The 18,381-nt window shown below is 33.1% G+C and overlaps 1 protein-coding gene across 2 annotated transcripts; it reads right to left on the reverse strand.

Annotated features, from left to right (window-relative positions):
• Window positions 1–1,435: 1,435 nt before the first annotated feature.
• LOC143063319 (angiotensin-converting enzyme-like) lies at window positions 1,436–17,595 on the reverse strand. Of its 2 annotated transcripts, none has more exons than XM_076235389.1 (12): window positions 17,419–17,595; window positions 9,502–9,647; window positions 8,755–8,876; window positions 7,966–8,120; window positions 7,451–7,683; window positions 6,993–7,202; window positions 5,962–6,247; window positions 4,420–4,658; window positions 3,145–3,289; window positions 2,576–2,674; window positions 2,051–2,173; window positions 1,436–1,635 (listed from the first exon to the last, which is right to left on the reverse strand). In XM_076235389.1, the coding sequence occupies exons 2-12, from the start codon at window positions 9,635–9,637 to the stop codon at window positions 1,449–1,451; spliced, it is 1,935 nt and encodes a 644-aa protein (XP_076091504.1). In that variant the 5' UTR covers window positions 9,638–9,647; window positions 17,419–17,595; the 3' UTR covers window positions 1,436–1,448. The 2 variants fall into 2 exon arrangements, with proteins under 2 accessions (XP_076091504.1, XP_076091505.1); XM_076235390.1 differs by lacking the exon at window positions 17,419–17,595 and adding an exon at window positions 11,474–11,572.
• Between the last annotated feature and the right edge of the window lie 786 nt (window positions 17,596–18,381).

Here is an 18,381-nt window from a genome sequence, read left to right on the forward strand (position 1 = left end):
ATGTTACGAAGTTTCCGTCAGTCACATGTCCAATGTCCTTGACCTCATTTTCATGGTTCAGTGACCACTTGAAAAAAAAGTTCAGAATTTTTGTAATGTTGAATTCTCTCTTATTATAAGTAATAGGATAACTATATTTGGTATGTGCGTAGCTTGCAAGGTCCTCATGTCCGTCAGACAGTTTTCACTTGACCTCATTTCATGGATCGGTGAACAAGGTTAAGTTTTGGTGGTCAAGTCCATATCTCAGATACTATAAGCAATAGGGCTAGTATATTTGGTGTATGGAAGGACTGGAAGGTGTACATGTCCAACTGGCAGGTATCATCTGACCTTGACCTCATTTTCATGGTTCAGTGGTTATAGTTAAGTTTTTGTGTTTTGGTCTGTTTTTCTCATACTATATGCTATAGGTTTACTATATTTGTTGTATGGAATGATTGTAAGGTGTACATGTCTAGCGAGCAGATGTCATCTTGACCTTGACCTCATTTCCATGGTTCAGTGGTCAAAGTTAAGTTTTTAAGTTTTGGTCTTTTTATCTAATATTACATGCCAAAGGTCAACTATATTTGGTGTATGGAAATATATTATGATCTATTTGTCAGTCCCGCAGATTTATTTGACCATGACCTCAATTGCACGGTTCATTGCACAGAGTTAAGTTTTTGTGTTTTGGTCTATTTTTCTTAAACTATAAGTAATAGGTCAACTATATTTGTTGTATGGAAGCTTTGTTAGCTGTACATGTCTGCCTGGCATGGTTCATCTGACCTTGACCTCATTTTCATGTTTCATTGGTCTTTGTTTAGCTATCTTGGTTAATGTTAAGTTTATGTGACAGTTGTAATAAAGCTTTATACTTAGGACTATCAACATAACATCAATGATTAGTAAGGAAGGCGAGACATTTCAGTGTGTGCACTCTTGTTCATTTTATCTTAGATATAAGTTGCAAAACATTTTGGAATTTATGGTCTTTAAGCTCTCCAACCTCGTACTTTGTTTGACCTTTTTTTAAAAGAACTTTTTTATTTGAGCATCGATGAACAGCCTTTTGTAGACGAAACATGAGTATAACGTACATAATTTCAATACGGGTATCTGTAAGGAGTTAATATATATATGCTAAGCTTATGTATATAGCACAGTGCCATTAACTTTGTTCCTTTTTGTGTTTAAACATCTTGATGTTCAAAAAGAGCAAATGGGAAAAAGTAAAATCACAAAAATACTGAACTCCGAGAAAAATTCAAAACGGAAAGTCCCTAATCAAATGGCAAAACCTCTCACTTATATTAGACATCAGTTTTTCAGTTTAGTAACATCTTCTCCTCAAGCTATACCTATGCTTGCTTTACAATGAAAAACGTTTTACATCTGTGGCGCTGGAGCAACTATAATTATTGTGTTAAGTTCAAACTGTAAGACAATAGACAAATATATATTTATTCAAAATTAATGTTGGCGCCTTCCCATCCAACAGTTTGACCTTTTTCTTGCAATTCCTTATCCAACCATTCGGTCAGTGGGCGGAAATATTCTGTTATAGCATCAGCTTTAATATTCATGCTGCCAGTTAGAACTTTCATTGCTTCACGCCAGGGTTTACTTTGCCCCAACTCCAGGAATGATCTGAAAAGATTTACAAAAAAAATAAGTATATGAATCCGAAATTGCGAAGTTTGATAATTTAAGGGTAAGCTGATGCTTCTATTAAGTTAAAAATTTAGGAAACCTGAAAAACTTTCTTGGTGAGTTTTTTAACTGATAACATCGTTGTGTTTGTTGATTTTTTAACAGTAATTCGTTATTCTGGATGCAAATTTTATTCATTTTCTGTCTTCTATTTTTTTAAAATTTAAAATCAACACGTCTGTGATTGTTTGTATGTATTTCTTGCTAAAAAAATCGTCATTAAAACCCAAACATATCTAGAAAAAAACTCTGTCTAAATGTTGAAGCAAGTTTATAATTACAAATTAATATTCGTAAATTTGAAGAGTTTGAAAACAAGACATGGGAATTATCTATATTAGTTTATGTTTACCTTAATTTATCACCGGCTCCTTTGGATCGATAGTAATCACAGGTATGCAATGGACCCGTATGTCCGCTCGCCTTACAAAGGGATTCATAAAATTGAAACTGTACTATAAAACTGACAAAGTAACTAAAATATAAGAAACGTTCATAAAAAGACACATATAATTGTTATTTCAAAATTTGCTGTTATGAAATTTTCAAACCATTTCGTATTGAGGAATATATATTCTTCTTAAAAAGTTGTGATTTTTTTTGTCCAGATTTGATTACTTTGTATGATCCTTAGTTAGTTTTATCTGCTCTTCGACATTGCATCAGAATTTTGATTTTGATATTATTTTTTTTGGTTACTGTAGAGACATAACTATTGAAATGCGCATCTGGTGCAGTAAAATTGTTATCATTTATATATGTTATAATCGGAAAATAGTTGTTATCAAAAAGTTAATGACGTGAGTGTTATAGAAAAAATATTATATAGAAAGAAAAACCTAAATTAATGATATCTTTTAAAAACGAAATAAAGTACCATATATACGGCGAGTTGGATGGTATATGGAACTTTGCTCCAGGATCAAAATCTTCGCTGGTTCGTACAACAGGTGAAGACACTCCTTGGTATTCTAACCTACGAGTATTAAAACACAATATATAAAATATCGTTCAGCAAAATTAAACAATTTTCAAAATATAACAAAATATGTTGGTTGTATTTTAATGAAACAGGACCTAACATGTTGAGTGTCAATGAAAATATCACAAAACAAAAATTGAAAGAATGAGAAAAGTCACATAAGACAATACATGATGACCGTCAGGGACATTTTTGTGATATCAAAGTAGTTATATAGGCACTGTTTTGTACTGTATTTGTCCCTTTGTCAAACGAGACATTTTTTTTTAACAGATGCAGGTTAAGAAGATTGTGGCTACCCATCGACGACATTTGTTGCAACTTCAAGCTGTATTGATTTTTGTTTTTTTAAACCCTTCTGTATATCGTTTTGTATTTTTCAGAGTTGTTAGTTAATTTTTGAAAAAAAAACAAAGCAATTCCGGTACATTTTCTGTAAGTTATTAAGAGAGATTTTGTTTCACCTGAGTTTCCACCATTCTTTATTGTAATCACTCTCCTGAATCGTACCGTCGAATACCCGAAATCTCCAAAGGTCTATCAGATAACCATACGGTAAGAAGGCTATCTTAAACAATGCTTGCTTCATAAGCATGTTCAAATCTCTTTCTGAAAAAAAAAATGTGCACGTACAAAGTATTTGTATTGAACCGGATAGCTTTCTTTATGTATTTTCTTTAAAAGTACACGCTGGTATTTAAGTTGACGTTTCGCAACTGGTGTTCAACGCATAGCATTTTCGTCATCATATTAATGTGTAATTATAGCTTCTAAATATATATTTGTGAAATCTGTGATAACCGAACTGTAGTTTTGGATTGAAATTATATGGGAGCTTAAGAAAACGAAGAAAGAATTATATACTGAACGTTCCTATAGGAATAAAACAACATTACAAACAAATGGGGGAAAAAAAACCCAAACGATTCGTCATTTTGAACCCCGTAAGATTGATTTTATGGTTGTTATGTATGTGTTCAAGTCCGCCACATAAGCAAACATTGTTTATAATGTTTTAAAGCAAATTTACTGATCACAATAAAAACCATATAGTAACATAGAAAATATTTGATACATTTTAACCTGCCAAATCTTTTGGAAAAAAATTAACAACATTTTCGTTTTTAAGGTGTGTAGTATCAAATACATTTGTTTTGGAACATAAATACAACAGATACATGCAGTTGAACATTCTTGTCACGGTCCGACTGTTAGCTCTTAATTTTTCCTAAGTCATTAGACTACAAAAAGATTTTGTAAAACATGGGCTAAACTTTATTCATAGACCACTGAACTGTAATGTTTAATATCAGTATCACTAAGTTTACCTTTTAATTGCATAAACATTTCATCATCAGAGAAAACTGGAACTATTATACTAGTTAGTATTTAGTATAATAGTCCCAGCAGAAAAGGAGGACAGCAAAATATGTAGAAATATGAGAACCCCGGATGACTTTGTATTCTTATCAATGAACACATTATATAAAGGTGTCTGTAATTGAGGAGGTTGTTGTTTGTTTCTGCCTTGTTATGTTACGTTAATTATTTTGTTATAAATCAGGTCGTTTGTTTTCGTTTTTGAATTATTTCAAATTGTGTCATATCAGAACTTTTTTTATAGCTGATTTTACCGCTCAGTATTTCTTTCATCTGCGTAATCGGGACTCTGGTGAATAGTTGTCTTATTGGTAATCAACCCATCTCTCTCAGTGTCAAATTGTACAAACAACACTTACTTTTTTCTTCATCCAGATTGTTTGTATGATCTTCAGGAATGAGTCCAACAGCTTTTAGATGTTTGTTAGTATTTACAGATAATGATATAGTATCACCAATGGCCTCATGGAATGCTTGGTTAGCACCGTCTCTGAAATCGACTGGTTGGTTTCTATATTCCATGAAGTATTGTATATGGCCCATCTCGTGATGAATAGTTTCAAAGTAGGTAGAATCGACCACAGTACACATTTTGATCCTACCAACATTGAAATATAATTACCATGATTTTCAATAAAATATTAGGAACATACTGTTCCCAGATAAAATGAATTATGATTTTCAAAATGTTTCTCGTCTATTTCCTTAAAAGAAAATTATGACAACATTCCGAACAGTAAACGAGATTCATAAACAGAATCATTTGATGCTTAAAACTTGTACGAATTAAAACAATATGTTCATTAATAAAATTAACGGTACCAATTTTCTTGCACCAGATGCGCATTTCGACAATACATGTCTCTTCAGTGATGCTCGTGGCCAAAATATTTGAAATCCAAAGCTTATATAAAAGATGAAGAGCTATAATCCAAAAGGTCCAAAAAGTATAGCCAAATCCGTGTAATATATATAAAGCTTTTATATCCGAAAAATACCAATTCCAGAAAAACTATGAAAGAAAATGTTTGAAATCATAATTGCTATTTTCACGAACGAGTAACACACAAAACTCGCATCATCTTTATCATATATATATAATAGCCCTTTCAACACCCCAATTTAATCAAAGATTTTTAGCAGTAAAGACAATAACTGGCGACAGCATTTTCTTTTTGACAACATTTTCGAAACATTGATATATATACAGTCATAGGACAAAAGTGAGTTCCCACTCCAAAAATGTTCTATCATTTCAACCAAAATCTATATTAATCAAAAAAAAATTACGAAGTAATTTCATGCGCGATTTTTAAAAATTGTTACCATAAGATGTAGAAATGTCTGAAGTTTTTATTGTTTATTTGGCCATATTTTCATGAGGTTTGTTGTCCTCATCTAATGTGTTAAACACAAATGCAAATTTTAAGGATTTTTATTTGGTTAGAACTTAGAATACATAGCAAACTTTTCAAGAAATATTTTACTTTCTGTTCACCTTCGTCAGAATATTAAAATGAGCATGAATAAAAGCATGGAAAAAATCACAATAAAACTTTAAACATTTCTACATCTTTTGGTATATAGAATAAAGGACTTTTTGTTTTTGATACTGACTTGATCACAGTAAAATAAATGAAATATTGGTATTGTGTTCCTTGAGTTCCTATATTTTACTAGACTACTCAAAGTCTCACGACAACGAGACCCTAAGAAGGAAGTAATTTCTGTGTTCTGCGCAAATTCAGGAATTACGAAAAGCGACAAAATAAAATTGAACGATTTTGAGTTCATTCATACAATGAAAATTTTCCCGAATTTTTTATTTTTTTATTTTTTTTTTAATTTTTCTACCGTAATTGGGGACTTCGTCCCCATATAAATCAGTCATGTAACTATACCTGAAGTCATCATATTGTTCGTCTGTTTCGTCAGTAAAGAAATCGGTTGCTGAAGCATGGCACTGGATTTTTTTATTTTCAGGTCGAACCAGAACTGACTTTTCCCAAAAGGTTTTTGTCATTGGCTTCAAACCAAGAGACATGTAAAATTCTTCCGCCATGGTGAATAGTTTATGTACATCATAGTTTTGTTTCGCCATTTCGTTAGTGACGTCAGCTTCTGATACATCCGGGAAAGGTTTGACGATTTCATAGACACCTTGCCACTCTTGTGCCCACATATTTCCTGTATAAAAATTGATATTGATTACTTCTCTTGTATGCTCAGTTTGGTTTGTACATCTTTATGTGCTTAACCTTTAAGCTGTTTAGGAATCATAACTTTAGACAGATGAAAATGTCTTCAGGAAAAAAGTAAAATGGTAGCCATGACAGATTTTCAGAAGAATATCAAAAGTTCACATCATAATTAGTGCGAGTACAAAGTTAATCATAAGTTGTTGCGACCATAACCCTAATGTTAAACAGTCTTTACCAAAAAAATGTAACCCGAGTTTTATATTCAGTTAACCGTTAAATCGAGGTCTAAATTGAGACACACAATTTAATTAAAAGCTTACATCTTTAAATACTGAACATGAGTAAAAAAAATTATTTGATGTGACTTCAAATTATGGTTATCTAACTTAAAGACTAAAATAATTTTACCCGATAAGTGTCAAACGAGCTAAATTTCGAACGGTGAGACGCACAGTAAACGTAAAGCCCCACTCTTATTGTATAACGTGTGCCGTGTAAAGCTATTCCTGATATCAAGAGAGCATAAGGGTAAAATGGGACTGAACAGATAAACGAAAAATTATTAAATTATTGATATCTAATAATCAAAACGTTTATCCCTGAATATACTTACATGACATTTGAATCATATGCTCAGAAAAACTCTTAAAATATGTATATCTTTGAAAGGAAAAAAGGGTAAGGAATTTTACTCGCATACATAGTACTAATATAACATTTCATCTTATTACCAAGTAGATGTGCTGGTATTGTTCCGTCAGTTGGAAACTTATAGTTTGGATAGTGCTTTGTGTAGTAATCTTTAAGTCTCATTCTTACAAAAGCATGGAGCTTTTTGTACAGAGGTGAAACTTCTTTCCATAATGTTTCGCACATTTGAAGTAACTCAGGTGTATCATCAAACTGACTCTTTCTCCAAGCGTCACCATAATCGGAAAATTCTAAAAAAAATAACAAATTAGAAAATGATTTCTTTCGATTTCTCATTTTATTAGTATATATTTTTAAAGAGAGTACTTTTCTGTAAACGACTTATCTCGAAAGATGTATAATTGAAAATAAATGTGTTGGTAATAGAGATAAAACATTTTTCACACAAATCCAGAATTTTTTACTATATCAAAAGCTTTAATTGTTTTATTGCTATTTGATATTTCCTATTTGAGGACTATTGCTGGTTTATCCCTACCATTTTCTACTGCTCCTAAGTTCAATAATTTGACCATTTCTGCATATAAAGTCTTCATCTGTTTGCCTGTCTCGTTTCGCCATCCTTTCCATGCCCAATTCAATACATCCGGGTCTCTCTCCTCTTGCATTAGTTTTGTAAGTTCTGGTTCCATGTTATAAACTTTGCCGTCTTTTTGAAGGGTACCAGCAGCATAAATGTTTTCAAGTGCAGATCGAGTTTTCTCCAACTGCCTTAAAAAGATGAATAGAATAAGAAGTAAGTATCTAAAAGTTAAATGTAGTACCCTCTCCAATATCGGAATGTTCTTTGTGGTTTAACCAAAGCAGTGGCGTTTAAGAGACTTCACGCATCGATAAAAAATGTCAAAAGAATCGACTGGCTACGCTCGGCATCAATTTATCATTTTGAACCGTAACACCCCTTTTCCTTTGACCTCTTGTTTGACGATATGATTGTTTTTTCTTGGTAACCCACCCACGTGATATATGAGAAGATTCTATCAACACACTTACTCTAAAACGTTTTTATCAGTTGGATCAGAAAACTGTGCCATCAACCGGAGCCTCCGTCTCGTATCTTTTCTCAAGTAGTGCAGTTTTTGTTGTTCTCTAGCCTTAAATGCTATTTCTTTCATGGATCTAGATGCTTTAATAGACATCTGAACATGCTGTTAAATAAAAAAGAAGTATTATTCCGCTAAAGCTTCAGTTGTTGACAATGAAACATTAAAATTAATATCTATCTCTTATCTGTCAGTTTCGCTGATTTCATTCATATTCTCACATTTGGTTTTTAACATTCTAAACCTTATATCTAAATTACACAAACAGTCAGAAATAAACGATTTTTAATCTATGGATTCGTTAAAATGTGTCAGCATTTCGTGAGAATCTTAGACTTGACGTCATTTAATTAACTAGCGAGATGACATCCAAAGACTACCAATGTTCACATCACCTAATTTAAACACAATACAAGTAAAAGCTTTTTTCTAAAAAGCTAGCTGTCTCATAGCTGATTTAAGTGGAAAATGTTGTTTCTTTGTTGTTTGATTCGTATGGAATAGCATTGATTCGTGTTGCAGAGTATTTAGTTTTCGGCTTTTATTTTCTCTTTGGTCGGGTTGTTGTCTCTTTATTATATTATCCATTTCCATGCTAAATTTAACATTATAAAACGAGGGTTTGCATTTACTATCACGATTGTTTAATAGTGAATTACTGCAAAGTTTTCGAAAATATATATTCCCGTTCACTTTTGCTTTTCAACAGTATACACTAACACAAAATAACATTGTTTACCTTAGTTTCTGTTTCATTTGTCATATTTGTTTCAAAGTCCCATTCAGCATTAGCATACTCATTGTTTAAGCGTCTCATTTCCTCGTCGATCGAACTGAACCATTCTTGCACAAGATTTTCATCTAAAAGTACAGTTATAATTTGAAAATAGTCAAAATACAGTCATATTAATTATTATAAGTCGCTTACGCTATACAAATAAGAAAATATGGTATGATTGCCAATGAGCCAACTCTCCACAAGAGACCATAAGACTCAGAAATTAACAACAATAGCCATCCGTACGACCTTCAACAATGATCAAAACCAATACCGCATAATCAGCTATAAAAGAGCCCGAAAAGACAAATGCTTAATAATTAAAACGAGAAAACGAATAGGCTTATTTATGTACAAAATACTGAACGAACAACAAATATGATACATAGTTTAACAATGAAATTAAAAGTTGAATTGATTCAATAACATTAAAGGGAGAATAATTGTTGTTAAAATCTTAACTTTTGTTTCAATTTTGACCCAAAAAAAACCCCCATCTTTAAACATTTCTATATTCAATGCTAATATCTGATTAATCAGTACGACCATACTTTGATGAAAGAAAAGAATATACAATTGTTTAAACCTCATAGAAGTTCATATTCTGATGTCGAGTCATTATTAGGTTCGTCTATCATAGCAAGGTTGGAAAATCAACACTTTCATAACCAGTACTTTGATTAATGGAGAGCATATGTTTACACTAACCTCTTTGAAATTCATTTTCTAATTCTCTCAAGGCATTTCTGAGTCCGTCTAACTTAGCTTCGGCCTGTATGATTAACCCTCTGTTAAGTGATGACACCAATGTAACGCTCCATAATAAACACACGACTAATTTCATCCGTCACAAGCTACAAAATAGTTCACAAATTTGTCACATTCAACTTAATCGCAAAAACTACCATATGTCATGGTTCCAAAATTGTTTTAAGTTCATTTCATTTCGTCAGTATACCGAAAGCCAAGATTATACAGAAAATGTACAGTGACAACACATATCATGCAAACAGTACGACGGTACTTTGAAATAGAAAGCGTAGAGTTTGTAAAATTTTTTAGCTTTGCCCGGGGAGGGGGATAATTCGTTTTATGGAATTAGCCCCCCCTTCTATTTAATAACACGGCTTGTAACTTTGACAAGTTAGGATAAAAAAAAGATGCCAGATATCCACGATCAATCAATATCATTGGTACCTGTAGACGAGTTTAACAGCTTGAATAAACTTAAAATTTGGTACGAGGTTGCAAAAACTTCACCTGATTTTCTATATGTTGTATGCAAAGGAATACTGTCAAGCACGCGTGGATTTACTGATTTACAGACAGGTAAAATAAATTACTTCTTGGTAAAAAAGTTATCGTATAAAAAAACGTTAATATAAATATAAAAAATAGAGCTTTCATAGGTATTTCAAATATAAAATGTTACTATAAAATTATTCTTGTAGAAATTAGTTAAACCATTTTTGTTGTTGTGAAAAACCGTACAAATACTGCCGCATTCTTTTAGATTTATGTACCCTTTTGTAGTTTCAATGCTAAACATATGGACATTTTTTAGGAAGTCCAAAACCTTTCCCCTTGTACTTCAGCACCAATAGATAGAGGATTATTGCATGCAGTGCTAGCAATGCTTCCTAAAACAAGTTTATTAATTAAGATATTGGTTGAAACAAATATAAAAATGGACCAATGCACCTTTTAGGGTGCACTCGATTTTAGTGACTTAGCACGCTGTAAATATTGAAAGGTTATGGAACTCCGTTTTGCGATATTTGATTTAAAACAATCATTCTTCGAGATTGCTCACAGGAAACATAGTTTTAAATTGGAATCTATAAAATAACATCAATTTCAATAATTTTCATAGCATAATAATTAGATCCATGTGCTACGAAAGTCGGATTTTTCACAAATACAAATATAGCTCTGATCCATACAGACAGTAATAAAAACGTGGATGACTTTATTTGCATGTCGACTTTCTCGATAAAGTACAAATTAAGTAAAATGAAATGCAAGGGTGAACCAAAATGGAAAAAAAATCTCTGGTCAGGACCCCTTCTGAAATAAGAACGTCCAAAAAAAAAAAACAACAAAAAAACAACGATAGTGGGATGCATAAATAGAGTCACGTCAAATTTCATCACAGTCGCTTGAATATAACAGTATTTGTTTATTTATTTTTTCATATATGACATATATATATATATCACTAAAATTCAAGCGACTGTGATTTCATCGACCACTGAAAAGACGCACGATACTGTAGCACGAAGACAGAAGACAAATAGATAGTTCAAAGCAAATAAAAAGGTACACAGCTTCGGCATCTAGAAACTAACTCTAGTTACTCGACCCCCCCCCCCTTTTGGATCCGCGCCTGATCAATTTCTTCCTACTTTCTGTTTTGAAATATACTATTTTTAGACACTAACGCGACCGTGAAAGAGAGCACCCTTTTGCTTCCTGAACGCAAGTTTCCATTTATCAGTTACGATAACCATTGTAACACTCGCAGTTGAAATCTTACGTTTCTTGTATTTAAAAAAAAAAAAAAAATTTTGAAAGCAAATTGTACGGATTTTTGTAAAACGATGTCCTGGGAAACACGTAACAAGCTGTATATGGCCAAAATGTGCAAAAGGACAAAGAATTACAGCAAAATCAAACCTACCTTTCTGATATTCTTTATGATAATTTTACCTGGTATATAAAATGCACATTCACTCCGCGTATGTTTAAATAGACTGACGTACTGGTGACGTCATTTGAGATTATTTCAGTACACCATTAACATTAGCAAGACATATTATTTTAGAGTTTTACGCGACTGTCATTCATGTTAGAGGTTCGGCTAGCTATTCATAAAAGCAGATTTAATCCACTATTCTCTAAATAAGAAAATACCTGTATCAAGTCAGGAATACACCTTATCGCTATCTGTTCTCTTGATTACCAAAAAGTTTCCCGTAAAATGTTGACGTCACAAAGGAAAAAAATGATGGGTGTGTGACATCAATAGTTCTTTGAAAGTGTCGCAGAATCCGGGGACATTGTCATCGCAGATTCTCAAATAGCTGACAAAACTAAAGAGAAGATATATATAAAGCCAATAGCGGACAAGGAAACAGACGAAACAGAGCTATTCATAAACGAGAAACGTTTATAGGAAACAACCATTTACCTTAAATAAAAATGGTGGGGTACTCTGATGCCCAATTTATAAGAAAAAAATATTGCGGTCAAGCAGATGACGAAAAATTTGTTCTGATCAAGATCTTCACCATTCCTCAAGCCTCGGTCACACCTTACCGGATAGCTCGAATGGACGCCTAACGGATAACTTTTTTTCAATCCGTTCATGTCCGTTAGACGTCTGTTCTTATCCGTTAGACGTCCGTCCATATCCGTTACATGTCCGTTAAGCGTACGTTTTATCCGTCGACGTCCGTTCTATCCGGTGGAAAATTTTGAGCATGTTCAAAACTTTGAACGGACGTCCAACGGATGAAATGTTCGTTGAACGTCCGTTAGGCGTCCGTTTTGTACAGTACTCGTCCGTTTCGTTTCCGTTTTGTAGTTACGTGTCCGTTATACATCCGTTGGAGGTCTGGAGGATAAATTCACCAACGGACGTCTACCGGACGTTTAACGGATAAAACGGATGTTGAAAGTACGAGAAACGGACTTCTACCGGACGTATAACGGATAAAACGGATGATGAACGGATCTGAAAAGGATTTTTTCGTTTTATCCGGTACGCTTCCGTTAGGTGTCCATTTTATGCGGTACTCGTCCGTTGGATGTACGTTCGATATCCGTTCTGTCCGGTACGTTTCCGTTTTTCGTACATTGCATATCCGTTGTCCGTTATGCATTCGTTACACGTCCGTTTTATTCGGTCAGTACATCAACGGACTCTCAACGGATAACAATTTTGTCAACGAACAACTCATCCGTTAGGCGTCCGTTCGTGCTATCCGGTAAGGTGTGACCGAGGCTTTAGGAATCTATAATATTGTTAAATTTGAAAAAAATAAATTTGATTGATATAGCGTTGTAAACAATCTGCGTGAAAAAATTTCCGACTCACGCAAAAATTTATCATTCACAACCGCCTTGAATGCAATGGTTGCTCCCTCACAAAACTAGTTTGTTTTGCTCACACTCTGTTTACAATATTATGACATGTTATCCAACTGTGATAAAAGTGAGAGGTTTAGCAAGCTATAAAGCCAGGTTTAATTCACCAGTTTCTTTAAATTAGTAAATGTCTGTACCAATTAAGTCAGGCCGGAATATTACAGTTATTTTCCCTTTCTTTGATGTGTTTGAGCTTTATACTTTGCCATTTGAAAAGGGGGTATTTCTGTTTTGAATATTCATGGGAGTTAGCTATTTATGTTATTTATGTTATTTATGTTATTTAACTGTGTATATATATGCGAATGCGATAGCTTTATAAATAAGATACAAACAGATATTTATAGTATTTTGAAATAATTGTTGGTTTGTTGTTGTCTCGACCAAATAATATTAATATAAAATGTATTACAATCAGGAGAAGATTTTTTTAATTTAAAACACGAATTGGATTGCTACTGGAAGGTCACAATATTTACGCCACTTGTGACTCTCTCGCGACGTCCTGGGTTACTTAATTTGACATTAAGTCGATCTGTCGAGAAAATGGTGTGTGATCCAAGATTTTAAGAATAAATACGTCAGTCTGGTTCTTAAGCGCTGAAAATTGACATAAGTTGTTACTGATCTAAATATATACTAAAATAATATTGTGTTTATGTAGTCGCAACTTTACTGGACTGTCGCTGTCAAATTAAAACCGATCGAATGTTGCTAATTGTAATCAGATTTAAACTCTACAAAGAAAGGACGCTGCTATATTGTATCAGTGAAGCAAGATGGCTGATTGATTAGCGGTTATTGCCTAGTTCGCAGCCGCCAGTTTTTTTTATTAACGGAGGAACAAGAGTACCACAAAAAAAAAAAAAAAACCAACCCAAACCCACCGACCATCGGCAGGGAAATAGACAAACCTGTGGAATTAAGAATCAAAACACACCTGCCACGCTCGGGTTGAAAATCAAAACCACTGAATTGACAGGCTAATGTAAAATTGATGAATAACTTAGACCATTCGGCTACCGATTCCCTGAAGAAGTCAGGAAGATAGCAACCCAAAACCTAAAAGCAATATAGAGGTTATACGTTAACAATATAAGTAACTATCCCATGCGGTAAGCTTAAAGCCGCTGATCCGCAATGATGATCATATTCGACCTGTATGGATTTTCTTCTGTGGTCTTAGTTTCTTGGTTTCCCACTAATATATAAAAAAGAAGATGTGGTATGATTGCCAATGAGACAATTATCCAGAAAAGACCAAAGTGACACAGACATTAACAACGATAGGTCACCGTACGGCCTTCACCAATGAGCAAAGCCCATACCGCATAGTCAGCTATAAAAGGCCCCGATAAGACAATGCAAAACAATTCAAACGAGAAAACTAACGGCCTTATTCATGTAAAAAAAAAATGAACGAAAAACAAATATGTAACACACGAACAAACGACAACCACTGAATTACAGGCTCCTGACTTGGGACAGGCACATACATATATAATATGGCAGGGTTAAACATGTAAGCAGGATCCCAACCCTCATCCTAACCTGGGACAGTGGTACATGTATAACAGCACAACATAAGAACGAACTATAAAAATCAGTTGAAAAAGGCTTAACTCATCAGATGGACAAAAATACAAGTGGACGTGGCCCGGTACTTATACATCCCCACACAAAAAGACACAATGAACAGATCTGAGAGTACTCGCAGTAAACCCGTTATTGCAAATTTAACAAGTATTATATTGTTGCAATTTTAAACTTTTCCATGTAGCAAAATTCTAGCAGCGCGTGTATACGGAGTAGTTATCTCCCATTTGACACGATATTACAGGGCTTGTATTTGCTATAATGATTTTCTTGATAGAGGGTTGCTGCTCACAATAACGCAATCAAACCAAGAGTTCCAAGTGGTGAAGTTGGAATTATCCCTTCGTCAATTTTGCGGACGACCGTACGAGTTGGTTGATCGTTATGGAACATCTGTTTCACAAATCACGATGGACATGTTCCAATTGGTATAACTACAACCCCGCCCCCTTTAGCAAATTTGACCTTCCTAATAAAACTTTTAATAGGATTTGTAGTAACACCACGAGCAGCACGACGGAGAAAGATATATACTAAAGATATATACACATATGGAACAGGATCGGCTTATCTTCCTTTTTTGGGTGGGGTACGTGTTTTAAATGAGTCTTTTAATTAGTTTTTCAATGTTGTGTTTTGTGTTCTGTTGTTGATAAATTGTCTATTGGTCTTTTTGTTCTTTAGACATGGCATTATCAATTTATTTTTGGCATATATATGAGTTTGAATGTCCTTTTGGTACCTTTCGCCTCTCTTTTTGAACTAGTATCGGTAACAGTGATAAATATGCATTTCATGTTCATCGATTGAACTGTGTTTCATGCACAAAAAAAACTTGTTACGTGGAATAATACAGAAACTGTAATTTTTCGTTTGGGCTATCATAAACATTCTGAAATAATTCATTTTGCAGATTTCGCGGCAATAAGGAAAACAATAATTTTAAATTTTTACCATGACACTGAATGTACGCACATACATTAAACTAAATATTTAACATACACATATTTTAATCTTATCAAAATAAATCTAAATCGTCATTATTGTTTGCTTTAAAAAAAATCTTTTAAAAACTTGCAACTTCATTTTCTTCATTTTTCCTTGAAACATATGATTTTGAAAATGTTGGCTAACGTCAAGCGTATTTATTTATAATCTAAATAGCATACATGTATAGGTACCCTGAAAACGCAATATTTTTTAATGTCCCCTAGATATAGTGTACAGATTACAGTGGCGGATCCAGAAACTTTCATAAGTGGGGGCCCACTGACTAACCTAAGAGGGGGCCCGCTCCAGTCATGCTTCAATGATTCCCTATATAAGCAACCAATTTTTTTTCCCAAAAGGGGGGGGGGGGGGTCAGGGCCCCCTGCCCCCCCCCCCCTAAATCCGCCTCTGGATTATTGATTGATTTATATTTGTCGAGTACGTTTGCTGTATTATTTTCTTAACAGAAAATTAGATATTTTGACTTTAGTCAAACAAAAAAACAATTAATCCTTTTCATAAATGTTATTTCCCCTTAAAGCTAAATCCTATTTAAAATAACCATATAATTTGTTACCCTTAATTTTTCATTTTCATTGTTACATGTACGATAAAAAGGTTCTAATTGTTTCATTTTTTTTTAATAAAATAGATATTTTTATTCAGTAAAGGAGGCACGGTTCTAAAAGAATATTTTATGAAACGGAAATAATACATGTACCAGCTGTTGCCAAACATGTGACTGATATATATCTCACAAAACAAGATATTGATCTTGTCATACATTTGTATCCATTTATATGTTATTTCACAATAGAAATTATTTTTTGGTTTGACAACATACACGTTTTATGTACATGTTTCATCAATAAATGTGTATCTGCATCCACGTGGTACAAGGAAAATAAGAACAGTGTTTTCGTTTTAATCTTTCATAAGTTTGATAAGTTCATCTGTTACATAATTTATGTATGATAGTAAATTTGAATGTTTGTTGTTTTGTGGTAAAATTCACAAATATATATATTTTTTTTAATTGTTGTAAAACATGATAGCGTAAAATGATGTTGTTTTATCATTTCCTTGAAATAATTACGTAGTATATAAATAAATTATTTTTACCGAGGGCATTTTTGTGTCACGATATGTGAATATAAACTTTTATTGAAGTTAATCATCAAATTGTTGGAATTCTAATCATTGTGATTGAAATAAACAAAACGATTTGGTAAGATATCAAATGAGATAACATGTTGGTCCGGGGGCCGGACTCCCTGCTGACTAATGTTATCAATGTTCAGATTTAGCCACAATGGGTAATAAAGCTTCAGCAATTACCAAATGGACGTGATATTCTTCCTTAGGCTGCTTATTATGGAAGGACAATATTTGAATCGGTCCATGAACTTATGCCTATCATGAACTTCAACAAAATTGTATAAACAATACGGCGAGTGGTTTATAAGATTATTATTACTATTTGTATGGCTTTTGAACTACATGCATGTGATAGCAATCTCGTTACAACCAGATGCAGATTCAGGATTGTGAAAAAGGGGGCGGGGGACATGGCAAAGTTCGGAGTAGGCCATATGAAACGTATATGTATTAAACATACATGTATATGGAGCTGTGTAAGGGGGCTGTCCCTTACATCTTAAATCCTCCCCTACCAAACATCCAAATCTTGATTCAAAGAGTTGAAATCTTCCAGATATTACATTCAATGGTTAAAAGTAAAACTATGTGACACGTACAATGTATTTGTAAATACTATTTAAAAAGACCTTTTAAATAACTACGATAACAACGATTCACGATATAATAGTCACAATTATAGTTAATGATAAGATAAATACTGTTTCTATACTTTTGTCTACATAAACTTACTGATATATATATGTATATCTGTGAACCGTCTTATCTTTGTACATGTACAAGTTTGTTTATCCTCGACTTGTTTACGTCATGGTTCCTGTTCACTTACTCGTTAAATTTTTGAACAAAATGTTTTAAAATTTCCATTTAAAAGAGGTATATTTCGTTGAACTCAAACTACTGAACTGTGAAATATAAATGTCACGAACGACAACTCCTTTCCTCAAGCCATTAAAATTAAACACTTTTATACAGACTAGAGATACTGTTTTGTAATGTTTTTATTTTCTTATTTCTCTTATTTTGTTTTTGTTTTCATGAAATTTTATATATATATAATGACATCGAGGCAAGATTTAAGCTGACTGTAAAGGACACTATTAAAACAGGCTACTAAGACTACAAAAAAGTGCCAGAGAAAAATGTTGGGAGCTTAAAAATTACAAATAAAATTAAATTAGATTACATGATGTCTTTTGTGTCGGATATAACGACCGATAATATGCCGCTTCGAATTACAATTAATAATAAAGGGTTAAAAAGTTTTAAAAAAATATAAACATATGTATATGGTAAAAGTCTATAAATAATTCATTGATAAATTTTGTTAACAGTAAACATTTCGTACACATGCCGTAAGCAGGACATATGTATATGTAACATATCTAGTAAAGGGCAACGGCTGCTTTTTAATTATAATATCTGTCCTATCTAAAGTTTAATCATAACGGGATAAACAATATCCAAATGGTGTCACGTTCTCAGCATTGCTCCCGCTATTTCTAAATAAAACCATCGATTCGTAGTATTGCTTGACTTCATAAATTCTTAGGGGATGTCCGTAATTTTTTTCAGTGTTATTCATTCTGTATTGCATTTTCCCGATTCGATACTCTTTTTACGTGTAACCAAATTCCGGTAGAAAGTCATGATTACAGAAAAAAGGTTGAACATAATGTATGTTTCAGCTTAGAT

Source organism: Mytilus galloprovincialis, chromosome 2 (assembly GCF_965363235.1).
Source record: "Mytilus galloprovincialis chromosome 2, xbMytGall1.hap1.1, whole genome shotgun sequence".
NCBI lineage: Eukaryota > Metazoa > Mollusca > Bivalvia > Mytilida > Mytilidae > Mytilus > Mytilus galloprovincialis.